The sequence below is a fragment of the Drosophila erecta genome, unplaced genomic scaffold (genome assembly GCF_003286155.1).
Source record: "Drosophila erecta strain 14021-0224.00,06,07 unplaced genomic scaffold, DereRS2 tig00000000-arrow-pilon, whole genome shotgun sequence".
NCBI lineage: Eukaryota > Metazoa > Arthropoda > Insecta > Diptera > Drosophilidae > Drosophila > Drosophila erecta.
In genome coordinates, this window is record NW_020825194.1 from 22,367,324 (window position 1) to 22,392,075 (window position 24,752).

The window sequence follows — 24,752 nt, forward strand, 5'->3', positions numbered from 1 at the left end:
CTAGCCGAACAGGGATGGCTGATGGCGTCACAGAGCGCTACGATATGTGACTGGGGCATATCGACATTCACAACTATGTAATGCTAACGAAAAGCGAAATAATTTTAGTTTAAAAGGGTAAGTTATAGTAAATATACATTGAACAATCGATTCCAATCAACCTTTTCAACGAGTAATGAGTGTACATACATACAATGTGGATAAAATAAGTTTCTTTCAAACGTCTGCTACAAACTTAACGTGTTAGAAGAATTAATATTAACAAAACGACCTAAACAACTTTTTTAGAGCAAACAAGATCATTTACGAAACCTGTTTTATTACAACTAACAAAACATTCTAAGCTTTGAGTCTGGAAAATCAACCAAATTATTTAAAACCGCATTTAGAATCAATTTATCTATCCCAATATTTGACTATTTTTATTGATATGATCAACATTAAGTAGAGATTCCAGTGTATCAACATCAATATACATACGGTTTAATGTATGCAATAAATACATTTACATATGTTACGCTATCTAAAATAAATGTTCATGTACGCGTCATTTGAGAGCCTGAGTTATTTAACATAAGTTAGAGATTTCTTTTTACATTTCGTAATGTTCACTAATGTTTAAAAGCATAATTGTGCTCGTTTATAGATTGGCACTCGCTTGGGCTGCATTCATGTAAGTTTGAGCCTTTAAATAAATCGTTTTCAATTAACGTATCATACAATTGGATAACCTATATAACATTTACTGGGCTCTTACAAAAAAGAAAGCATGAGTAAAGCTTGAAACCAAGTAGCAAATAAATCGCTACAGATAACAAAATAATAAAAATGACATAGCTAAGGACTAATTAAGTGACTGAAAGGAACATCCGTAACACAAATAATCACTTTAAATGATTTTTAACTTAGTCACTGAGTTTTTTGTGCACTTCGTCTAAGCAATCTGCACCGGAAATTCCTGTGATTGCATTTTCGCCGTGTATGATCGCATCCATTTCGATCTGGGTAAGATTTTCATTAAGGAGCTTTTCAATGTTTATAAACTTGGCATTAGGCTCTTGAATGGAGGCAGCATCCATGTCCTGGTCAACTGGCGTCTGGAGCACCGAACTGCAACGCTTCGCACGCTCTGAAACGTACGGTAAGTCAAGTTTATAAGCAAAACAAGATAGAATGCTATAGTCGAGTTCCCCGACTATCAGATACCCGTTACTCAGCTAGTGGAAGTGCAAACGTGAAATTTCAACATTTTCTGGAATATCAGTAGAAATTGGGAAAAAAGTAAGTTCTGCTATTGATGCTGATAATGAATATGACTTTATATGGTCGGAAACGTTTCCTTCTGCCTGTTACGTACTTTTCAACGAATCTAGTCTGCCCTTTTACTCTACGAGTATCGGGTATAATTTCCAAAAAAACTGAATTTAAAAAATGTAGTAAAAATTTAAATCCAATTTTTTTTAGAGAATTTCCCAGAAACATTTAGAGGTATGCCACTGCAAAATCCGATAAGGATAAGTTGAGTTATGGAGTTTAGAACTTCAGCCTTGAGACATTTCTTAATTTTTTTGAATTTCTACATCATACCATCAAACAAATTACATAAAAAGTTTTTCTGCAAATCTTTAGAAATTTACAAGACTAATAAGAAGGTAAAAAAAATTACAACATTTACAAAAAATGTGGGTTACGCTACGAGTAACGGGTATAAAAAGTTAAATTGCATCACATACCAAAACGAGCCCGGTGGGCCTCTTGATCGATAATAATTTCATTGGTCACATATACTTCCCGTCGGATTTGGTCGCGCAGTTCCACGCTCATGTCCGGAATGCACCACCGCACCAAAATCATCACCAGTGCCACAAAGTTCTGAAAACAAAAAGCAAGCCATCAACTAAATTATGCAAAAGATTTCATCATCACACGCCCCTGATTTACAATATTTTTCTATGGCGTTTCCTGCGAATTTGGGGTCAAATGAAGCCTACAAAGTGACAACTTTCCAGTCAAGTAAACTGAATTGGCTAAGTGCAGCTTAGGCAGGTGCTAGCCTCAACCCTAATAAAATGCGTATTGGGGACGAAATCGGCGAGTTCTATTCGAAAAAGAAACCCCTTAGAAACAAAAACCGACACAGCAGCACACCGCCTAACAAACATGCAACACATGCAACATACTTGACTCGATGGACTTTGGATTCTTGCAGCATAAGAAAAGCAGAAAGCCGGGGAAGAATGAAAGGTAAACATAAAGAACCAAACGAAAACTAAACGGATAATTAGCCCTAGTTCTACTTAGAGTCAAAAACTTTAGTTAGTAGCTGTGCATACCTCGAGCCAAGCGGACGTGTTAAAGGAAAATTAAATACAAAACGGAAAATTTTAAGAAGGATATAGAAATTGTAAAAAAGGAAAAACTACGCAATACACAAAAGGATATTATTGAATCTCTTTGAAACGGGAAAACCTAGAGAACCATACGAAAACAAAATCGGTCTAAATATTGTACACATTAACTGGGCCGTCTTTAAGATGAAGTATTTTGAATTCCTAAGCCTGTCGTCGGTGGGCCTCTGCATAGCCTGCGGAGACTTGTTTTTAGCTCTGAGCATACTGGGACCCTCGAGCTATTATCTATACCTTGATTTCATGGATATTGAAACATGGGAGCAGGATACCGAAGTGGAAGCTTTGACTCCCATTGGAACCTTCTTCTCCACATTGGGTAACTAAAAAGCAATAGCCAAGTAAACGTGTTTTCTAAACCCAACTATTACAGTGAACTATCTGTGGGTGCGGGAGTTCTCGCAGGTTTTCTATATGACAGCAACGTTTATCATTTGGGTAAAGGCAATGATAAACCTAATGGTGGCCTGTATTCTTGTCGACGGCATTAAACAGGTAAGGTATATTAAATATCCCAAGCACATTGCTTATTTTATCAACAATATAATGAAATATTTCCAGAAACGTCTCGTGTGTATTGCTCCATGGTTGATAAACTCCTGTCTATCATTGGTCGTTGAAACGGGAATTTTTGTGAGTCTGGAGCTGAGAATTGATGAAGTTGATGCTGCAGTGGATCGTCGAATAGCGAGAAGCCTAATCTTTGGCGTATTTATAGGTGAGCTACCCCATTGCCATTACAGTATACCTCTTCTTTAATACTTTTTAATATATTTCAGTGCTGAACGCGCTATTTTCGTATGGTATCTATGCTCTGTATCGAAAGCTAAAGTCTGCGCCCAGCGAGAATGTTGAAGTCATTCCCCAAAATCCTCACACATTTAATGCCTGAACCCCGATATAAACCACTATCAAGGATTTAATGTTTTGGAATCGATTTAAATAAAACTAAACTAATACATGTTGGCCCAAGTATACTCACTTCAAAGACGACCACAAAACCCAATCGGCAGGCCAGAATTATGTAGAACATGCTGCTCAATGTGTATTTTTCTGGAGAGGATGGTGGAAGTCGAAAGTCTGCGTACCTGAAAACAAGTTAGCTGATGAGTAAAGAATTTCATAAAGTTATTCAATATATTCTACTCACCTGCACGTTGTTATGTTGGAGAGATCGCCAGCTAAGCTGTACAAGGTGGGTGAATCAGCGACTTTGAACTCCGATAGCGTAAAGTTGAGGTAACCATCGAGAGTGCCGTGCTTGTTCACATAATGTCGGTACACCAAACGCGGAATCATGTCAGAGGTGAAGGCAATGATGAATCCCTAGAAATATGATCGAGTTTAGAGTTTATTACGCTTCTACTTCAAGCCTACTTACATTTGTGATCACGCTAAGTTTGCCTATGCAGTCCAGGATGCGATACCACACTCCTATATCTCGAACTCGCTGTGAGACAGGTCGCTTGTGGTGGGTCAATAGTTTCTTTGCATCCAGACGCATCTCCAGTATATTATTTAGTAGGGCAAAAAATGGCGCCAGCGGAAAGGCGGCCACAAATATGGTTACGAAGCCGTACTGCAAGACCATCTCCAAATACTCTGGAAACAGACCTCGGGCCCCCCAATCCAGTAGCTTGAAATCCCGCATCCAGCGTTCGCCTTTCGTCTTGTCTGGGTTCGGGGTGTTGTTAAACAGTCGCGACAGGCCGACCTGAATGGCCAAAACCTTTCGCCAGAACATGGGTAGATACACCTCAAGAATTGTGTTGAATGCCTGCTTGCCCACCATTATAATGGCTAACTGGATGCACAGTTCCGTTAAGCAGCCGCCCGAAGAGCACTACGTAAATTATAGAGTACATTAGTTTAACTACAAAAAGATATACCATTAAAGGACTCACCTCCTCCTGGCGATAATCAAAAAGCTTATTATACTCCCCCGGATGACCCACGAACTTGCCCTTAAAGAAAGCAATGTAAAAAATGGAGGCATAGTAGTTGACAAACTGCAGCAGATAAATTTTAAGGGTCAGCGAGTCGTCGAACTGAGTTTGAGTGCGCCACATTTCCAGCTCTGTCAGGTACTCCGCCAAATGATTGTACATCTGAAAAGTAACGTAGTATTAGCAGACAAGATTCGATAAAATAAAACTATTTGCATACATAATTAAGTATATAGAGCAGGCACAGATTCACAAAGGCTGCTGACGCAGTGGCCAGAACAATCGCGCTAGAGGTGGTCATGGGACTAGCACCCACTTTAAGAGCGGCCAGCATGGACATTCGGTATACAACCACTGCCAGCAGGGCCACAAAGGCCAGCGCAATTAGGAGCAGTACCACTGAAAAACTGAACACGGTGGCGGGAAGTTTCATGCGCCAAAAGGGAACTGTAGGCTCCTTTATGTTGGTCACATAATCCACTCTCGTCGGCGGTATGTGCTCCAAGCGAGCCAAGTACTGTGGTCGCGGATGCTCCTCATGCACATCGAATCCCGTCAGATCCCAGCGATGCGTTATTTCGGCGGAGTACCGCTTCCACAGCTCCAGGAACAGGGTGGCCCAAAAGGACATAAAGACGGCGAAGAACACGGTGCTGGGATTGTCAATGAGGTATGTTACTTTGGCATAGTTGCAGGTCTCTTTCAGGTCCCAAAAGTTGCACCAATCACAAAGAGGACACATGGTTATGTTTGTATTACCACTCTGGCAAATATCTTTCCTGGAAACAATAGTATTTAATAAGATAACTTTCTATGGAATAATATTTAAATGAACTTACACAGGCACATAGTTTTTAAGGGAGAACCATGAGTATAGGAAGCAAATGACACCCACTATTGAGGCCAGCAGCAACATGTAGGTGTAGTAGCCCAGCCAGGCGAAGTACAAGCCTAAAATTGATAACTATATGTTATTACACTTTCTTTATACAATTCTCAATTGCATAATCTCACCAATTTTGACACCAAAGTATTCTTTGATGTCATCCAAGGGCTGATAGCGATACCATTTGGGAACAGAGGCCCAATGTTTGTACAGCAGCGCCCTCATGGTTCCCGTCTCGGTTATTTCGCCCTGTGATAAATACATGGTTTAGTTTCACAATTTAACAAAGAGTCAATCTAATACATCGTGGAGTGGATAGGCAGCAGAGTAGACACCTTCGGCAATCAGCCGCTCAATACCGAAGGCCATGTCATGTTGATTCTTGGCAGGAAATCGCTGGCGATCTAGGATGAACTCTACGATGCGGGAACGGACGGCGGTGGTAAAAAAACAATCCTGTCGGATGTCAAAGCTGCCAGGCAAAACCGAAATCAAATAAGCAGGAAATTGTAAGTTAAGTTTGCTTGAACTCACAGATATTCCTTATCCCGACTGTAAATGGCGGTGAATCGATGAGCGCGCTTTGGGAAAATTTCCTCGTCCACATAAATGTTGCGCAGAAAGAATTGGAAAACATGTTTGAGACTAGAAAACACGCTTTTGGTCGATCGATTAACCACGGACATTCCTGGAATCTGAAGGTATTGAAGAGTCGTTTAGTATTTAGAAAAGTATTATAACAATGAAGTAATAACATTCAAGCCGGTTTGTTCTAAGTTACGTTTTCTTTGTACAAAATCTATCAAGGTTAGGCTGGGTATTTTAGTTCGATTTCAAACAACTTACAGCGCAATTTTAAGGAAATATAGTAATTAAACATTATTTTTAGGGGATTAATAATAAAATATTTAACTGGTTCAACTTCAACGCTTTGGCCAACCTTATTGGTCAGGTAATGAGCCGCATTTCGTAGGCGATTCGATCTTTCATATATGCGCAAATTGCATAACGACTAAAACAAACAAAATATAAAATAATACAAATTACAATAATAAATAAATAAATGACACTTTCGGGAACCTTTTTTGTTTAGTAGGGCCTAAAAGAATGCTATATATTTTTGATTTTGGCGTGCAGTATAGAAAAGATTAACTTACTTCCTTCATCGGCATGCGCAGCTTCAGAATTTCCGCATACCGTCGCAGGACCTCCAAAGGAGCATGGATCTAAAACCAACGTATATGAAAACATGATGAAAGGGGTAAGCACTTTAATCTTACCTTAACGAACCAGATTTGGTCCTTCTGACTGGCCTCGACCTCCAGTCCCTGATTAATGAGATTCGCCTCGAAAACCCGACGCTTTTCCGTGTTTTCCACCTCCGTGGGCTCGTGAGCATTGATCCTGTAGGCCAGGACGAAGTCAATGGAGCGGATGCAGTCCTCAAAGAACAGCGAGGTGTTAATCTCACCCCGCTGATAAAACTCCCTGGGGCAACTGCACTCGCGATCATCGTAGACGCCGCCTCCACTGCCCTTCACGAAATCCGGATCAGTCATTGGCAGAAGGGGAGCGGCTGGATTCGATGGGTTGGTCCTGTCCCCAGTGGGCTTTTTGCCATTGGCCCTGGGCTCGGCAGATTGTGGCAGTTGGAGCGTGGGTGCGTTGCTGTAGGATGGACAGTGACAGATAAGGTTAATGATCGTATTTAGCTAAGTAAAGTTTTGGCTTGTACACATCACAGACTGCTTAAGTAGGATTAAAGTATATGAAAGGCACTTAGAGTAGCAATTTTTTTATAAACTTATTCTAGAGACGTATGAATCATTATAAAGTTTTAGTAAATATCCCTTGCATTACGCTTACTACGAAATAATAGCAAGTCATGGTTAACTCGGAATTGCTTTCAGGCGGAAAGTCCAATGTTGTACGATTTGAGGCGAGTTAACAGGAGCAAAACACGTAAAACTCCCGACTGGCGACTCCTGTCGTGCCGAAAGGTCCTAATGGGACGCACATCCCATCAGAACACCAATAACATATTTAGGTCACCTCCTGGGAGAGCCGGAGCCAGAGCTTCTGGAATTTAACGACCCGCGCCATTAAATGAGACCACTTGCGAGGGGAAGGAAGCGCACAAGATGACCTCAGTAAACGTTTGCTCCGTTAATCCAAGTAATTAGGTGTAGGAACCAAGAAATCTCAACATATGCTGGGTTATTTTCTCAATTTTTCAAGTTCAATTTTCTTAGAACTCACAGCTCTTGAATGAGCTACATCGTAAGCTTTAACAAACAATACATCTATTAGAGGCATTTGGTATTTGTTTGCTAAAAAGCAGCTCCATGAGATGTGATTCTGGATGTGAAATATCTAATGATTCATAATTATCGATATAGAATAGTTTAGCTTCAAAGTGCAAAGGGGTGAGCAATCTTTGCGATTCAATCCCGGGTTTCATTAAAATGCATATAGCAAATGAGTAAAAGTATAGAGAGTATAGTTTATTACTGATAAGCACTCAAGCATACAGTCTGGCTTTAACTTATAAGTGCAGTTTGTTATCAACAGTGGTACAGTCTTTTCAATATACACTAATTAAATGGATAATGCTAAAACAATATCAAATAATTTATCTTTGAAATACAAGAAGGTTTAGAGGGATAACCAAGTTAAAGAGCTTCATTTATGAACTAGTATTCTGGTTCAAAATGAATTGGAACTTCTATTAAGGAGGGGAAACTTAACTAGCTTAAGTAATAGTTAATTAACCTATTACAAGCATAAATCTTATGTTTCCCCTCTTTTTCTTCGTTGCTTCGTTCTTTTGTTATTATTTTTCGTGTGAGCACCTCGGTTCTTTAAGCATTTTTACACTGTTGGGCCTTCGCACAACTCGAATTAATCTTCAACTTCTATGATGGAAAATATAATTAAAGTTTGCATATAGGCCCCGTTTGCTTTGAGGCCCACACGTTTTGATTTTCGGCATTTGGTTTAATCAAGGCCAGGAGAGTGAGAGAGACAAGATTTATTAAACATGTGTGGGGTTTGTTTTCTGGTACAATATTTTCGCAGTGGCTGAAAAATCACTTATATAATTTAGACGTTCCTGCTAAAATGCCACCGATCATATAGGCATTATATAGTATGCACATCGCAGGCTTATTCATCCCACAAGATCGCGATACTCAAGTTGCTCGAAAAACGATGCGCGATACACGACACACATAAAGAGTATATTGTCTTTTGGTTTTCGCCCGAGTCGATGATTAATGCAATACACGCGGAAATGTGGCAGAAAACCCGTTTCCCAGAAAGGTGATCGGTTTATCTTGGCTTGCAGGGCTTACAGAACCTAATCGCATTTACCGCGGAAAACTGCCGATTGAAATTTTCACCTCCTGTCCGAGCAAACAATTAATAAACACTGTATAAAAGTCCACAAGTGTTGGCCATGGCAACCAACGAATTTGTTTCACTGAGAGGCGCACTGAGAGGCGACCAGCGCGCAGCAGCGAAGACAACAAACTGAGAAACGAGCGGCAACCAGCTGGGTTTACTTGCCGGTGGCCCCAATCCCCACGAGCTACCTACTGTATCCATTCCCCAGTCAGCTGTTAGCGCTCGAGAGAGCTTTGAGCTCATGTTTCTCCAAGCCCCGGCGACTGATCGTTCAGCTCCAAGTGCACTGCATCCACACACTGGCGAGATAAGGGGTATCTTTGTGCCTACTTAAGCAAGAGCAGTGCGTTTGTTTCCCATTTCCTGTCGGGCAAAATGGCATGATAACCAGTACCGAATAAGCAAGCAAATTAGCTCGAGACAATAATAGTTGCCGTTTAGTAACCGACTGTCCAATGGTCTGTGGGGACTCACCTAACACCCGTGAGTCACTAAAAAGCTGCAATGATTGCTCAGCATATTTCAGACAGATGTGAGTGATCAAACCAAATATTGTCCGAGTACAAAGAATCGCACATCATGTGTTTGGGCAAATGTACTTTTCCAGCCACCTCAATGGGAGATAAGATATACAGGGTAGTCAATGAAATTATAAACAATTATATATCTATGAGTCAGGCTTAATTGTGTTACAGTGCATTTTGGGTATGCTTGGTCCTCAATCTTATCAATTCTTATCCTTGTTAAACTACCAATCTTAAATACATTATTAGTTTGATGGTAATTATCAGTTCAGTTCTAGGCACCCTGTTTTCCACACAAGCGAAACTCAATTACGGAAGACTGACAACAAAAGCAGTCAGCTGCAATTAACTTTAATGGCCACTTCCTCGGCCCAAAAGGTCTGAATGGGGTTTCCCGCTCTTTTCGAGCTTTCATATGCTGGTATGCTAGTATGCCAGTATGCTAGTAAAAGTAAGGCCTAGTTAAGTTACCTTTCTGCGAATCGAGCTCTCTTGTCGGCGGCGCCGAGTGATTCACGCGATGATGATAGTTGCTCCTGGTCCAGGAATCTCTGGGATGCCTCGCTCCCCCGCCAGAAGCTCTCCTTTCCCGTTAGGCGCTCGTGGAGATTGTGGCGCTTCATCAGCTCCATGTCGAAGGGAGCCAGGGGGGTGGTGAAGGGCGGCTCCAGCGGGACGGTGGAGGTGGGCGATAGGGAGGGGGTGTGGGGGCTCCGCTCCAACAGCTGGAAGCTCTCGTCCTTGGAGAAGGGGGGTGGCGAGGTGGCCTCCTCCAGAGCGTCGACTCTGGCGCTGCCTAAATTTAGCATCTTGTTGATGAGAAATTCTTAAATTTAGCCAGTTTTGCTAAATTGCGCTCTCTCTCTTCCTCTCTTCCTCTTCTCTGGTGCTTTCACAAGGCATCTGCATCTGTGTGTGTGTGTGTGTTGGTGGCCACAAATTCAGCAGTCCACTTTCATCTGTGCCGCTCGTAGAGCTACTACTACTAATATCACACCTAACTATTGCACTTTACACTCGGTTTGCTTAATAACTATGAATGAACCAGTTTCCGCTGAGTGCGACCGACAACAGAGCGAAAAACCGTTTCTGCCAATGTTCTGTAACAAACTAAGGAAGCTCAGGTGGTGGGATATGGTCAGTCGGCTCTCGATAACATATCGATACTTGGGCGGGAAGTTCGAAAGTGGGAACTTTGATAACAACTCAAAAATGGTTCAATGAATTCGCGACTGCAATATGCTATATTAAATGTATGTTTTTTTATGTAGGTTAGAGCACAACGATGACAATTGCCAGGCATATGCCGATCGTACTACTTATAATTTGTTTACTATACGCTTGACCCCCAAACAATTCATTAAAATTAAACTATTAATTGCCATATTTAATATTTTATATTAAATATTTCATTATCCCTGCTGACCTTCATTCAAATTAAACTAAGATGTCATTTTCTAGGTACCCAAAGCGTGACTATCGCCATCTCCAGTGTTGGCAACCGATGAAACGCACCTGCGAGAAAACCTTATCGCGCAGCAGCTGACTGCGCTGCAGATACGGAAAATGCGAGCAAGACCAAAAGGAGGGAAACAATTGAAACACATGACTTTTCGGATAAAACAACAACGTGTATTGGGCAGAACACAAAACAAAGATAATACAATCCCGCGCGAGTGGGGGGCAAACTAACATGCTCGCTTTTTACATGGAACAACAACGAATTTTCACTTTAATGTATGGAATAATAATACAGCAGTGTTTTCAGTTAGATTAGCCACTATTATTACGGGTCTAAATTATGGATTAGAGTTGAACGTGGACATTGAATTTACAGCACACAGTTGGGGCCACCTCTCTACTTGTGGTTGTAGTTTTTGTGCACCTCGGGCGAGATGTTGTACACGTACTGCAGGATCTCCTGGATGAAGGGGTCCTTGCGGGTCTGGATGGCCCGGTCCATGTCGGCCAGCTTGACGCGGATATCCGCATCGATCTTGGCCGCCACGCCCTCGCGACTGCCCATGTGCTGGAATCGGGTTCACACGGTATTATATGTAAGTTTCCCTACGGCGCGTTATGTGGCATCTTACCTTGGCCTCGAACTCCTTGAAGGCGCGCTCGCGCTCCTGGCGGAACTTCTCGATCTCCTCGGTAGCCTCGTCCTTGGCCTGCTTCAACCTCCTTGCCTTGCCTGCGGGATTACCCAGAGATGCAGATCAGATCAGTGGCACTTAGCAAATCAAGCAATTAGCAACCCCCGCAAGGCGACCTTCCTTCGTAACTCACAGTGCCAACCTCCAACTCGCACAAAAACTACTCATTACAGCTAAGTTGTAGCTCTAGCAGCTATAAATAAGGCCCACATCGTTCAACTTGGTCTATTTCGCGAGTTATGGAGGTTTGACTTGTATTTACTTTTTTCCACCACATCATGTGACCCACACACAACGGTGATGGTGATTATGGAAGCGCGGGGGGCGGGTTGGTGAAAGAATCACAGTTACTTTTCGCCCTGCCATTTCCAATTGGATTTCTTTTTTTCGCAGAATTAAACTTACGTTTACGGGCCTCGGCGACCTTCTCGGCTGCCTTTTTTTCGGCAGCGAGCAACTGCTGGATTCCCTGCGTCTGGCTGGCCATAATTTCCCAAGTTCTCTAATTCCTCGCCGTGGTGTATACTGAGCAAGTCGAAAAAAGCAAGTGCGACGGAATCAAAATCGACGACGAACTGTGAAAAATGTCATATGACGAAGTCACACACACGCAAACTCACCACGGTGGCTTCTTGGTGTGCGTGCGCAGAGTGTCAGAAAGCTGGCTGCTGGGAATCTCTTCGAGATGGCTCGGTCGATAACACATCGATGGGCCTAACGCCTTTTATATTTTTACGTGTAGGTAATCGTATTTATAGGCGTATTCATTTAGTACCTATAATATTTTCCTTAAAAATATCTGAAGGCTTATACGTTTTAATTCACATGCTTTAAGCTAAATTATTTACGTCAAGTTGATAGGTGAAAAATTGTTTTTTTTTCATTTTAAACTAAAATTGACATTTTTTAAGATAAAATAAAGCAGGTAACTGCTATATTGTTTTAACACTATATATCAATTATTTATTATTATTCATTTTATTATTATTTTTAAATCTGAAAGCTATCGCTTGGTATCAAATAACAACCATGTTTTAGTGGCGTATACTCACCACACCCACCACAATAATCTTTGAAAAACATTAATCTGAACTATATAAAGCAGCATATTGGTTAAATACTTTCAACCAAATTGTGTATATTTAAATCAATATAAATGAAATAAAATACCTCAACATATTTTTCATTATACAACCAGATTTGCAACTTATCGATATCATCGATAGTGTCATCTCTGTCTTAGCAGTTAAACTACAGATGCTTCGGCATTAAACAAAAGTAATTTTGGAATTTTGTTGTAAAGATAGTTTAGTTATTCGAAATTCCTGTATAAATCGCTAAGAGGGGTGTCTAAAGATGTTTACGCCCAGCACGAACACCCCCATTGGAGGCGCCACCGCTGCTCCCGGCGCTTTTGCTTTTGGCGCGCGACCGGCGACGACAACTGCTCCGCCTCCATCCTTTGGAGCAGCCACCTCCACGACGTCCTTCGGTGCTGCTCTGGGCACCACTTCCTTGTTTGCAGCTCCGGCGGCCACTCCGGCCTTTGGAGCACCAGCTGCTACGGCTGCTTTTGGAGCACCTGCGTCCACGCCTGCTTTTGGCGCAACTTCAACTGCAGCGCCTGCTTTTGGCGCACCAGCAGCCACGCCGGCCTTTGGAGCGCCAGCAGCCACGCCGGCCTTTGGAGCGCCAGCTGCCGCGCCCGGTTTTGGTGCACCCGCCGCCACCTCCGCCTTTGGAGCACCAGCAGCCACGCAAGCATCGGCCTTCGGAGCACCAGCACCAGCTGTGGGCACTGTGGCACCCACCTTCTCCTTCGCCACTCCGGCCACAAGTGCCCCGACCACCGCGCCGCCCGCCTTTGGATTCGGCACTACCGCCACAACGGTGGCAGCTGCTATGCCAGCAGCTCTCGGCTCCGGCATTGGATCCTTTGCCTTTGCCAAGCCTCAGGCCACCACGGCGGCCAGTTTAAACTTCAACACAACCACGACGACGGCTACGGCGCAGCCCTTCAATACGGGTCTGAAACTGGGAACCACCAACGCGACGACAACCTTAGGAGGCGGAATCTTTGGCAAGCCAGCGGGACAGGCAGCTGCCCCGGCAGCATCTACTTTTGTGGGGCTCGGAGGGATCGATGTGAGCGCCACGCAGCCAAAGCTGGGGGACAACAAGCAGGACGGCATCAAGGTATGGACGAAGAGTCTTGCACAGAAACAAGTTAATCATTTTATTTTGACTACTCCAGATTAAGGAAACCCAAGTGCCCGACGAGATAGTAAAAACGGTGGATGCCCTAAAAGTATATATCAAGCAGCAGAAGACCATTTCCTCCGACATTGGACGGACTTCCACCTCCAAATTCACGAATGTGAGCCACGAGATCACGAACTTGAAGTGGGCGCTGCAGAACATGGCCAATTCAGTGGAGGGCAGCAATCAGCAGATCCGCTTGATGCGGCAAGAGACCGTCAAGGCAATTCAATCTCTGGAGATGGCCCAACGCACGCAGGACACCCCTGCCGGTCTGCAGTTCGAAAACAGTGCTCCGTTCCAGTACTTTCAGTGCCTGGTGGCCAAGTACGAGCAGGATTTGATCGCCTTTCGCCAGCAGATTGCTCTGACCGAACGCCACATGCACGCGCTTTCCAATCCGCAGAGTATTTCGCCGGAGGACCTGAAGCGGGGCTTCCGCCAACTTAATGAGAGCTTCATCTCGCTGGCGGGACGTCTTCATGAGGTGCATCAGCGTGTGGAGGAGCAGAAGGAACACTACCTAAACCTAAGACGCTACCGCCTGCGAGACGCCACCAACGTTTTCGAGCGGATCGACAATCCTCCGCTGCCGTCGGCGGAACCTCAACGCATTAGTAGCGGTCCAACGCCCTTCTCCAACATCTCGGCTCTGATGAACAAGTCCTATGCAGCAGCGGCCAGTTCCGCCAGCAATGCGGCAGCCAAGTGAGAAGGGCAACACACATTTGCAAGTTTCAATATATCGTTATGTACAATAGAACTGGACTTTCGCTTTCAGTATAGCATAGAATATATATTTCATCTGCAACAATCTTTATTTCTTCACCACCTGGATGACGTCCTCGTCGGCCATCACGTGGGCAATCCCGACGCGCTGCGGCGAGTATTTCGTGGAGGTGCCCCACACCAGAGCGTACTTGAACTGCGCCGCCAGCGTGCGATGGATGGCGTGGCACACGTGCTCCACACTGACGCCCTAAACATTGAGATAAAAGGAGTAGCTTTAGTAGGATTTCAAGCAGGGAAAATATTATTTTTGGAAAGCAGTCTTGCCTTTCTCAGAATCAATCCATCGTCGAAGTCTGGCGGAGCGCCTGGCTTCTTTGTGTAGACCCTGATGAGCTGCAGTGCTTCCCACAGCGCCTCCATCATGTAGTCCAGGTTGAGTTTCATGTTGCAACTGACCACTATCGAGTTTGGCTGGCGCGCCAGGCGGTCCACTTCCTCGATGGAGATCTGATCGATCTTGTTGTACACATACAGACAGGGCAGATACACACGGTTGGCAGTGACCACGTCGATGAACTCGTCCTCGGTGCAGTCCTCGCGGAACAGGACCTCGGCGTTGAAGATCTTGAAGGAGTGCAGGATGGTCTGGACCATTTTCTCGTTGCAACGCGAGAGGGAACAGGTGGCGTTGAAGCTCAGGCCGCCACCCTTCTTCTGCTTGAAGTAGATGTTGGGCTTGCGCTTGTTCAGCCGAATGCCCACGCTCTCCAGTTCCCGCTCCAGCAGCTCCCGGTGAACATTGGGCTTGGTGGCGTCCAGCATCATCAGCACCAGGTCAGCGGTACGCGCCACGGCAATGACCTGACGACCACGCCCCTTGCCCTGGGCAGCGCCCTCGATGATGCCGGGCAGATCCAGCAGCTGGATATTGGCACCCTGATACTCAATGACGCCCGGAATGCAGGTTAAAGTGGTGAACTCGTAGTTTGCTGTCGGGTGGTGAAATTGAAATGCGAGCTCCTTTCGGCGGTGTGGGGATGCACTTACCCGCCTCCGATTCAGTTTTGGTCAAAGTGGACAACATTGTGGACTTGCCCACGGAGGGAAAGCCAATCAGCGCCACCCGGGCATCGCCACTCTTGAGCACATCGAATCCCTCGCCTTTTTCGCCCTTCTTGGACGGCTCCAGCAGCTGGGAGCGGTACTTGGCCAACTTTGCCTTCAGCAGGCCCAGATGGTACTCGGTGGCTTTGGGTTGGAGATGAAAAACATGCAGATTTAGCAAACCTCCAGCTACAGAATCCTAACCTAAATTCCGATGGCCAGCGCGGCAATCTTCGCAAACCTTTGTTCTTCTGCGTCCGCGCGATCTCGCGCTCGATCTCCGCGATCTTCTCTAGGATGCCCATGCTGCTGGCTTTCTGAGTCTGGGGCAGGGCATGCAAGACCCAAATAAATCAAAAGTTCGCTTTTATTTATTGGCCAGCGGTGCGTCGCCCGGAATTTCGCTCAGCTGTTTGCGGCAGTCAAGGTAGTGGGGCGCTGCGGCTTTGGAACAGCGGAAGGAAACAACTGAACGCGGGGAGTTATCTTAACAGCGCTTTTTATTTCCTTAGCACATTTCAATGTATAAAGTCATAGATCATAAATCAGGGATATATTTTCCCAGCAATCTGCCTGCTCAGTTGTGTCATCAACCTAACGTGTGTTCTATAGTACATCTTTAAATTGTGGAATTTAAGAAAATGTGGCTGCGTCTTATTTCGGATATTCCAATTTGAAACACAATACTTCCGCAACAAAACTAACAAGATCGGTGGTCGATTACCTCGACTGTCAGATACCGTTACTCGCACTCGCAGGCGAGAGCGAGACAGTGCCGAAAGCGCACACAGGCGCCACCTAGCGAAGCTTGCATGAACTGCGCCTGCCTTTTCCGACCGTATTTATAGAGCAAAAGGGTACACTAGACTCGTTGAAAAATACTTTTCAGTATGCGTTTCCGACACTATAAAGGGATCACCAGCTCAGCCGTTCTGGCCGTATGAAAACGAAGGAAGTTCAGATGGAGCATGACTCATTTCACTGATACGAACCTCTAGCTGATTTCCTTTGCTAACGAATTGCACAAGGCAACTCCTCCGCTGACCATGCTGCTATATCGGAGCCACTTCACTCCGGATCGGAAACAAGCCCCCGGATGCAGTGGCTCCCCGATCAACACTCGCTACGTCGACGGCGAACATGACATTCCGACGCGTCCTGCGAGCACCAAACCGCCCGAAACACCGACTGCATCAACCGGGGCTCAAGGAGGAGGCTCACATGCCAGGGGGACTACGATCCAACCAAGTACGCGTAGCACAACGACGTCGCCCTGGTGTGGATTCCCATCTACTAGCATGTAATCATCAGCTATACGGTCGCAGCTCCCATTTGTGTGCTGGGATTCTGGGATTTCTGAGTGACTCAATGCTCAAAGGCGTCCGTCTCCGCGGGCATAACACCACCAACAATCCAGCATACCATCCGGACTGCAGAAACCTGGCCAACCGATGTGCCCTCTCAAATCTGGACATCGGAGTGGAGTGCGCCTGGTCCACGGGCGATTCAATAGTCAGTGCAAATGCCAGTGCGGTGAGTAATCGATTCCATTGGTACACCAAACGGATGGTCAAAAAGTGTAATGGGTGTTTCTCTTCCAGCTTTAGGGAGGAATCCAGGGGCACACAAAGTGATGGATTTAGCCCAGTGCTGAAGCGCGAAATCATCCGGGAAAAGGAAGTCACCTGGTGCGCAGAAAGGATTCCTTGCTGGACTTGGACGGAGTGGATACCTGCAGTGGCGACTCCGGTGGACCGCTGATGGTGGCGATGTAAGGCCAGGATAATAGCGAGTGCGTTCCAGTGCATCCTTAGATGGATCAGCGCGAAGTTGAGGCCCCATGCCCACAACAAAGGCGGTGTAAGTGGATTAGTTTATTTTGTCAAAAGAACTCGTAAAATATACACAAATACACGCAGGTAAATACTGTTACGATTACAAGAAACCCCACAACACGCAAATGACGATAAATTACAATAGTGACTGTTGACAGAGACATCGAGAGAAAGAGATAGACTGGCGCGGGAAGCTGCAGCCAGGAGCCCGGTGGCCAAAAGGTGGCCACCCGCTCCTCCGCCGGCGAGGCCGCCGCGGCCAGCGATTGGCGATTAGCGTTTAGTGGTTGGCATAGAAGCCGTGTCCCGAGTTGCCCATGAACTCCGTCCAGCGCTGCGCCTCCGCGGGATCCAGCTCCGAGCAGACCTCGCCCGGCCGCAGGGAGCGGCAGGTGCACGTGATCCCGATGCGGGTCACCACCAGCTGCGACTCGAACTTGGGGAGGGCGGGCTCCGCGTCCACCAGACGCTCGCTGAGGCACTGCTTCAGGAACTGTTTGCGCAGCACGCGCAGGTTGTCGATGGTGTAGCCTGCGGAGCGCAGACAATGGTGAATGATTCTTGGACACTTTGAAACCGCGTGGGATTGGACTACTTACTCTTGTACGCACTGACCTTCTCCTCGACGCAGCTGAGATCCTGCGGCGAGAAGAGCGGCGGATAGGCCTCCGATTCGCGGATGTTGAGGACGAAGGCAAAGTCCAGCGCGGAACTGGCATTGCCCAGGGCTTTCAGCAAAACGCCGGTGGAAGAGATGGAAGCCAAGTACCAGTCAGCGCCGCTGGAGTCCTCGCCACCAGCGGAATCCTCGGCCACTGTGGTCGTGATGCCGAACGGCCTCTCACGTCTTTTGCGACGCCTCCGCTGCTTTTTGTTCTCCTCCTGGGCGTCCGCAGCCTGCTCCCGCGCCTCGTTGTCCAGCTCCAGATCCCACAGGCTCAGCGGGGACTGTGCGGACAGCGGTTGTCCGGTGGAGCTGGGCGTGGCTTGGGTGGTGGTCACGATGCTGCTGCCACTGGCCTCGAGGAATCCACTGCGCACGTCGCGGTTTCCGGCGCTGGGATACTTGGACCGCAGGTGAATGGGTCGCTCACGCTCACTCTGCTCCAAGAGCGGAGGCACTTCGTCGTTGTACACCAGTTCGTACTCCTCCGGCAGGCGCAGTGGATTCGCGTTCTCTGGCGGCAGCTGCAAGGCATCGTAGTCCTTCTGCGGAGTTGGGATGTTGTTATGGTAAGTTGACTAGCTAAGCTCACGAGATTTAAATAATACCCATTCGAAATACTTACAAATTCCTTGGGGTAACCGCCTCCGATGCCGAAGTTAGGTGGTTCGTTGTCTGCGCCCTGAGGCAGTAGCTCCTGCAATTGCTGCTCCATCAGCGGATTGGGTCGATGGTGCGCCTTAGGGCGCCGGGCGGCGTGCTCCGTCCCACTACCGATGGCATTCTCACTCGCAATTTCCGATCCGGCGGCCACCTGGCGCAGCAGTTGCTCCCGGTTGCCGGCCAGCAGTTTCTTGAGCAGCTTGGGATGCTTCAGTGGGGATTTCTTGCCCGCTGCCGCCGGCCGTTGTGTGCGATTCAGCTGAACCTCCAGGTCATCGGTGCTGAAGAGGACGGCACCCGGCGGCTCGATGTGCCTGGCAATCCCGTAGAGCTTCAGCACAGTGGACTCGTTGTACCGCAGACGACATGTGTCCGCCCTGGCTTGGAGTATAATGTCGCTATCCGGCACAAATTCGTAGGCGTCCCGGGCATCCGGACGGTTGCGGCACTGCAGCTGCCAGTGCAGGAAGAAGTCGCCTCCGAAGCTCTGCGAGATGGAGACGCCGCCCAGCAGACTATTGGCACCACCTGCATCCGTCATCATGGCGTTCAGCAGGGGCTGTCCGTTGCGCCCGTCCAGGATGGTGGTTTGCGAGTAGTAGTACACCGGGAATCCCGGTCCAGTGTTGTACTTCACCATGAAATCCGTGACCCTGTCGTGGTTGAAGAGACCCGGCACAATGGCACTGACGCACTCGCTGGCCGGGAAGGTGTAGTTCCACATCATGGTGTAGTTGGCTCCATCGAAGGCCAGCACGCTGCGGTTGAAGGCGGCCACCACCACGTCCGAGATCCCGTCTCCGTTCAGATCGGTCAGCACGGCGGGCACCATCAGACCGGAGCCCTGTTGTCTGTGGAGCGGGGTGAAGTGCTTCTCACTGGTGTGCGCCATCAGGGAGTGCAGGCGCAGGGAGTAAATGCCGCCTGGAGTGTTCTGGCCACCGGTGACGATCAGCAGGAGCTCCGTGCCATCCGCCTGCGTGATCAGCTGAATGGGCACGAACATCTCCTCGCGGTAGGGCGTTGGAATGCTCCGGATCACTTTGCCCGTCTTTCCCGAAATCAGCTTTATGTGCCCCGCCTTGGACTCCTCGCGCTCCTCCAGGTGGGCGGCTATTACTTCCGGCACCGAATCACCGTCCAGATCGCGCAGCACATTGATCGTGTACAGATCCATTACGATGGGCGAGTTTGTTTCCACTTCCAGTTCGCGGAAGCTCCAGATTACGGAGCCAGTGCGTCCATTAATGGCGTAGATCATCTGCATGGTCAAATAGAGGGTGAGTGGTCAAGTCCGGATTCAAAACTCTTACGCTTGCCAAATAGTAAACTTACTCCCAATCTGCCAGCCGCCACGCAATCGGTGCCCCCATCTCCGTCCACATCCGCGCTGCAGTGCAGCGAGAAGACATTCGCCACGCTCCACGACTGCCACAGGATGGATCCATCCAGTCCGTTCAAGGCCACCACTCCGCCCTCGCAGGGCACCTCCTCCCCCTGCTGGGCGGACTGGCAGCGCGGCAGGGGGATGCCCTCGTAGGGTATGTTGTCGTCCACCCCGTAGCCGAAGACCACATCCCTGATGCCGTCGCCATTCAGGTCAGCCGCTCGCAGCGGACTCTCGCTGTTCATGCGCGCCAGGCTGCGAGTCCATCGCTTCTGGACGCTGATCTGGGTGCAGGGCACGAACTCGCTGCCCAGCGAGCTGCCGTACGAGATGCGGGCGGCGCCCGCTGAGCCCGCCGAGAGGGCCGCCAACTGGGCGGGATCGGGCCGCCACCAGTGACGGATGCGCTGCAGCGGCAGCGGGAAGAGCGTCAGCATGAGCGCCGCCAGGCTGAGCAGCGCGCAGAGCACCGTTAGGGCGGCCAGGGCGTAGCAGAAGGGCTCGCAGCAGCGGCAGCAGCGCCGCCTCCTGTGCTGCTTCATTATGGGCGTCGATCCCGAACCCGATCCCGATCCGGGCGCGGATCCCGCGCTGTGCTTGCGCCGCGGCGCCATCAGGGGCCGCTTCAATCCCTGCTCCTCGCTGCGCTGTGGAGCAAATCGGATCAAGGTGGAGTTATAGTTCAGGTTTGGTTCCCCAAAAATGTATCGTTTCCACGGGGAGAAAACCAACTGCGCTTTCCTCTTTTGAAGAAGCAAATTTTAATTTTAAATAAGCCAGAAAATGGCGAGTCATGTCGTAATTTTAAATATTCATTAAATATTCTTTATATATTCTTTAAATTTTCTTTACCTATTATTTTTAACATTATCAACATTTTTATGAAATATTTTTGATTTCAAGCTGTGTTTTAATAAAGTTGAGCGCGGCATATGGCAGCTAATAAATCAGATACTTTTTGTCAAACTACATATATTTTAGAGCAGAAAAGACCTTTTCCCATGTGTGCCCTAAAACAAACCGAGTTACAACTTTTTTTTTCTCAGTACACTTGAAACTCTGCACAAAATGTCAGCACTGCACTCTTTTTTAACCCTTCTGTGTCCTCCTATATAAGTTGGCTAAGTCAAGTCCCCCATGATTTTCGATTCCAGGCTCACCTTCGCCGACCTGGCATCCTTGATGAACACCTCGTCCTCCACATCATCGCTGGCATCCTCGTCGATGGACGAGTCCCGTATGGCAATCCGCTTGGAGGGCACATATGGCCGCAGTTTGATCATCTTTGGTGGGGGTTCCGCTGGCGCGGTTGCACCAGCCGGCTGCGCCTGCAAGAGAGCTTCTGATTTAGCCGCTGGAAGGATGCGTTGCGGATCCTTAAAGCATCCTGCGGCTCCTGTTTTTCCGTGCAACTCCAATTGCAGCGATGCGCGTCCGGCGAGTGTGTAAAAATCAATAGCGACGTCACGGTTTCGCGCTCAGCTGTCCCCGAATCCGGAGCATGCGCCCTGGTAGCTTCGCTTTGGAGCCACCCGAACCAACGCCACCACCACCACCACCACCACCGCCATGGGAGCAAACGCCACGTGTTGGCCAGCGGCTACAGGTTTGTTTGTCAACAATGAGGTGGCCCACCTGGTCAGCCTCTCTCTCTCTCTTCTGGGCTCTCTCTCTCTCTCTCTATCTGTGGCATCTGTTGCTGGACAGAGGCACCACCCAAACGCGACCCACCACCCATCATCCCCCAGCGAAAACTCCCTGATTAGCTCCTTCCCAGCGGTTCAATGGCCTCGCTTTGAGGCTTCTCATGAATGAAATGGGCGGAGTTGGGCCATGTGGGGCAGCGGGAGCTCCATTCAGCGCGCTTCCGCGTCCTGCCGATGTGGGTCACAGCTTCTGTGGGACACTGTGTGGTTTCCCCGCTCGCCACAGCTGGCGATTAATATTTAATGGCATTTTGTCTGCAGTTCAGTGGCAGGAAGTGAAACGGAAGAGATATAATTGCCCGATATATCACTCTTCGATTATGAGCTAGTTGTTACCACTTGAATTCGAATTGCGAAAAATTCTTTCACTTTAGTTCATTCCGTATTGTACTCCTTACATGTAGAACCACTTGGGTAGAAGAAAGGGCTTCCAACTCAATAGAGAAAGCCTTCATATGAACGCAAGTTTGTTTTAGAAGATTGCTCACAAGCCATCAAAACCACTTTTGAGTTTAGGTATTGATTTGACAAACATTTTGGTAATACCCAACCTAAAGCCGACAAACCTACCAAAGCTGACCAAACCCTTAGCTCGACTCCATCCATTATTTTTAAAGATTTTGCAAATAAGGATAATAAATCGTTAGCCATAAATGCACCCGCCGCCAGATGGCGCTCGTGTGAAGGGGTTGCTTCCCTTTATCTGAGTAGAGGTACGCGATATTCGGGAGACTTGTACATAGCGGGGGACTTGGCTATAATTAATTTTATATCTAACCATAGTGAGCTTTAGAACTCCTAGAACTGCATTTTTCAATTACCTTCATAAGAACAATCTCCATTGTCTAATGAGCTGGGTGGCTATCGCAGAGGTACGCGATAGTCGAGAGACTTGTACATAGCGGGGGACTTGGCTATAATTACTTTTATATCGAACCTGGCAGAGTGAACTCCTAAAACTGCATATTTCAAGTACCTTCATAAGAACAATGTACTCGTCTCCATTGCCTGTTGAGTTTGGCGTGGCTATCACAGTCCAATCGACGTCCATCTCATAAGATCCTCGCTTCAGTAGGGGGAATGAGTGCAGAGAACTCGTTGACCAGGCTTGGTAGCTCTGCAACCTTGGACTCTCTTCACGTCACTGCTATATCCTTGCCGAGCAATAACGCGTTTGGCTGGATACGTTTTCGCTCTGTATCTATTTAGCCTACAATATATTTTACATTTTCTATGACGTAGAGCGCTTGTCAAAAGCCAAACACAAGTGAAAAGTTTGCTGGTTTTTTTGCCCACCTAAAGTATTCAAATTGCAAGTGCGCCAAAACCTTTGCGAATTTGCCATAGCCATCGCCCTCTGGTGCTGCCCTCAGCAGAAACTTAAGAGCACCACTTAGTGGGGCAGCAATGGGAATACTGGGGTGGCTTCTGGCGAGGAATAGGAGCACTCAGAACGGGTCCAAGCTCGACTGCATTCGAATAAACTATAGAAAATCTGCGGCTTTTTATAGCTGCCCCATCAATAGGGAGGAGCGTGGCGGGGAGTGGCTTAGGATGGCGATGAAGATGCGGATGAGGACGAGGACGAAGACGATGAGGTGTGGTGGTAGCCTAAGTGCGCTATTATCGCATCAGAGATAATTTAATAACGACGAGTCTTCTTCTTGCTCGGTCGGAGGCCAGAAAGACAGAAAGGATGTATGGAAGCGGTTCAAGAGTGTTGCGGAAAGGCGTTGAGTGGTTCTCGGGCGAATGGGCGTGGCAGGTCTCTGGGACTCACAAAATCTGCATACAGAAACAGCCTCAGATGTGTGTGGTGGGTGCGAGCCGCATCAAGGTCGGCAGCAATTCGAGGGGAAAGCCAAGGGTTTGTTATTTATGATTTTTGCAATTACAAATTGAATCACAACGACCTTGTTTACAAATTAGGCACCTAAATTACACAACAAATGTACGCCTGTGCCGGAAAATATATCTTTTTTGTTAGTATATCAAGTTTATATTTCAGATCTTAGTTAAAACACTTCAAATGTAGCTCTTATATGTTGAATGTTTTATTTAGCAAACACCCTTATTCGCATTTCCTTCTTAAACATAAAGTAAAGGGGTAGAAATTACAAATAAAAACATTCGCAAGGAAATGCTTGTGTGGCTTAAATAATTTGTTAAAACCTTTTGCGTTGTAGAAGATCCTCACTTCTTCTTAAGCTCCTTAGCATGTAGTCCTGGCAGAAATAAGTATGCATTGCTTCAAAGGAAGCCATCCAAATTACCTCCTTCTGCTTTTCACTCTCCGATTTAATCATCTCATTAAACTGGATTTTGCTTGCGATTTCCTCTGGCGTTCAATTTCAACTCGATGTTGCCCCAATTGTTCATTCCGTGTGACGTCAGACAGGGATCCAAGGATTACCGAGGCACTGCATTCATTAGCCTGTGTCCCCAAGAGTCGCCCCAACTTCTGCTGCGACAAATGCCACTTCTGGGGCACTTGGATCTTGCGGAGAACTTGTTAAGGAAGGACTAACGAACTAAATTGATTGAAAAATGCTCGAAACTAAGGAATACAAGTGCGGACAAATAAAAGCTTGAAACAACTGCAACGAATCAATAGACATATGTCGCGTCTTGCCGTGATGGGAATTGAAGGTCCTGCCCTCCACATCCTAGGGCGCATCATCTCGCACATGCTGGGCGAGAAGGGTGAGTCGACAACAATGCCGATGACGACAGAGCCTGCCAGATTATGTGGCAAATGGAGGCAATGCCAAAGTACTCGAGGAAATTATGTTAAGTGACAAACACACAGGCCCATGGCGTTTGCAGCCCTGGTTGGCAAAAGGATATTTGCCTGTCCTATATATAGATGCATTTGCGATAGTTCCTTGTTCTCCCCAATATTAAAGACCGCGTTTCTGGCGGCTTTCACTTTTGTTGTTCCCCACCAGTCGGAAAAGGACTCACCCACACGTACGGACCCTTATACCAACATCTCGTCAAGCATCCTGCATCCTGCATCCTTCGTTGGTGAACTGTGCGTTCGTGCCTGGCAACGTTTTAAATTCAAATCTGTTCGC

At 47.2% G+C, this 24,752-nt stretch overlaps 7 protein-coding genes across 11 annotated transcripts; 3 read left to right on the forward strand and 4 right to left on the reverse strand.

Moving 5' to 3' along the window:
* Positions 1–391: 391 nt before the first annotated feature.
* Positions 392–10,332, reverse strand: LOC6554077 (anoctamin-1). 4 transcript variants are annotated; one of them, XM_015154194.2, is made up of 15 exons: positions 9,641–10,332; positions 6,521–6,908; positions 6,398–6,466; positions 6,181–6,252; positions 5,775–5,935; positions 5,544–5,712; positions 5,369–5,489; positions 5,194–5,305; positions 4,575–5,133; positions 4,313–4,516; positions 3,790–4,251; positions 3,559–3,734; positions 3,391–3,496; positions 1,734–1,872; positions 392–1,129 (listed from the first exon to the last, which is right to left on the reverse strand). In XM_015154194.2, exons 1-15 carry the CDS (start codon positions 9,976–9,978, stop codon positions 906–908), a joined length of 3,300 nt encoding a protein of 1,099 aa, XP_015009680.1. In that variant the 5' UTR covers positions 9,979–10,332; the 3' UTR covers positions 392–905. The 4 variants fall into 4 exon arrangements, with proteins under 4 accessions (XP_015009680.1, XP_026838713.1, XP_001979515.1 ...); XM_026982912.1 differs by lacking the exon at positions 9,641–10,332 and adding an exon at positions 8,613–8,837; XM_001979479.3 differs by lacking the exon at positions 6,181–6,252.
* LOC26526908 lies at positions 1,901–3,356 on the forward strand. The gene is made up of 4 exons (XM_015155052.2): positions 1,901–2,727; positions 2,782–2,903; positions 2,970–3,126; positions 3,188–3,356. The coding sequence occupies exons 1-4, from the start codon at positions 2,535–2,537 to the stop codon at positions 3,298–3,300; spliced, it is 585 nt and encodes a 194-aa protein (XP_015010538.1). The 5' UTR covers positions 1,901–2,534; the 3' UTR covers positions 3,301–3,356.
* Positions 10,333–10,779: 447 nt separating the features above from the next.
* LOC6554076 (V-type proton ATPase subunit G) lies at positions 10,780–11,965 on the reverse strand. Its single transcript, XM_001979478.3, has 3 exons — positions 11,731–11,965; positions 11,263–11,363; positions 10,780–11,198 (listed from the first exon to the last, which is right to left on the reverse strand). The coding sequence occupies exons 1-3, from the start codon at positions 11,810–11,812 to the stop codon at positions 11,028–11,030; spliced, it is 354 nt and encodes a 117-aa protein (XP_001979514.1). The 5' UTR covers positions 11,813–11,965; the 3' UTR covers positions 10,780–11,027.
* Positions 11,966–12,526: 561 nt separating this feature from the next.
* Positions 12,527–14,344, forward strand: LOC6554008 (probable nucleoporin Nup58). The gene is made up of 2 exons (XM_001979477.3): positions 12,527–13,521; positions 13,580–14,344. The coding sequence occupies exons 1-2, from the start codon at positions 12,682–12,684 to the stop codon at positions 14,294–14,296; spliced, it is 1,557 nt and encodes a 518-aa protein (XP_001979513.1). The 5' UTR covers positions 12,527–12,681; the 3' UTR covers positions 14,297–14,344.
* A 15-nt stretch (positions 14,345–14,359) lies between these two features.
* Positions 14,360–15,877, reverse strand: LOC6554007 (developmentally-regulated GTP-binding protein 2). The gene is made up of 4 exons (XM_001979476.3): positions 15,662–15,877; positions 15,364–15,564; positions 14,641–15,305; positions 14,360–14,563 (listed from the first exon to the last, which is right to left on the reverse strand). The coding sequence occupies exons 1-4, from the start codon at positions 15,723–15,725 to the stop codon at positions 14,402–14,404; spliced, it is 1,092 nt and encodes a 363-aa protein (XP_001979512.1). The 5' UTR covers positions 15,726–15,877; the 3' UTR covers positions 14,360–14,401.
* A 5-nt stretch (positions 15,878–15,882) lies between these two features.
* On the forward strand, positions 15,883–17,418 carry LOC113564044. 2 transcript variants are annotated; one of them, XR_003407758.1, is made up of 3 exons: positions 15,883–16,953; positions 17,022–17,280; positions 17,340–17,418. XR_003407758.1 is itself a non-coding variant. In XM_026978250.1 (2 exons), the coding sequence occupies exons 1-2, from the start codon at positions 16,561–16,563 to the stop codon at positions 17,025–17,027; spliced, it is 399 nt and encodes a 132-aa protein (XP_026834051.1). In that variant the 5' UTR covers positions 15,883–16,560; the 3' UTR covers positions 17,028–17,418. The 2 variants fall into 2 exon arrangements, 1 of the variants encoding a protein (XP_026834051.1); XM_026978250.1 differs by having other exon boundaries at positions 17,022–17,418.
* Positions 17,282–21,442, reverse strand: LOC6554005. Its single transcript, XM_015154193.2, has 5 exons — positions 21,130–21,442; positions 19,918–20,616; positions 18,545–19,843; positions 17,855–18,464; positions 17,282–17,786 (listed from the first exon to the last, which is right to left on the reverse strand). The coding sequence occupies exons 1-5, from the start codon at positions 21,250–21,252 to the stop codon at positions 17,536–17,538; spliced, it is 2,982 nt and encodes a 993-aa protein (XP_015009679.1). The 5' UTR covers positions 21,253–21,442; the 3' UTR covers positions 17,282–17,535.
* Positions 21,443–24,752: the final 3,310 nt, after the last annotated feature.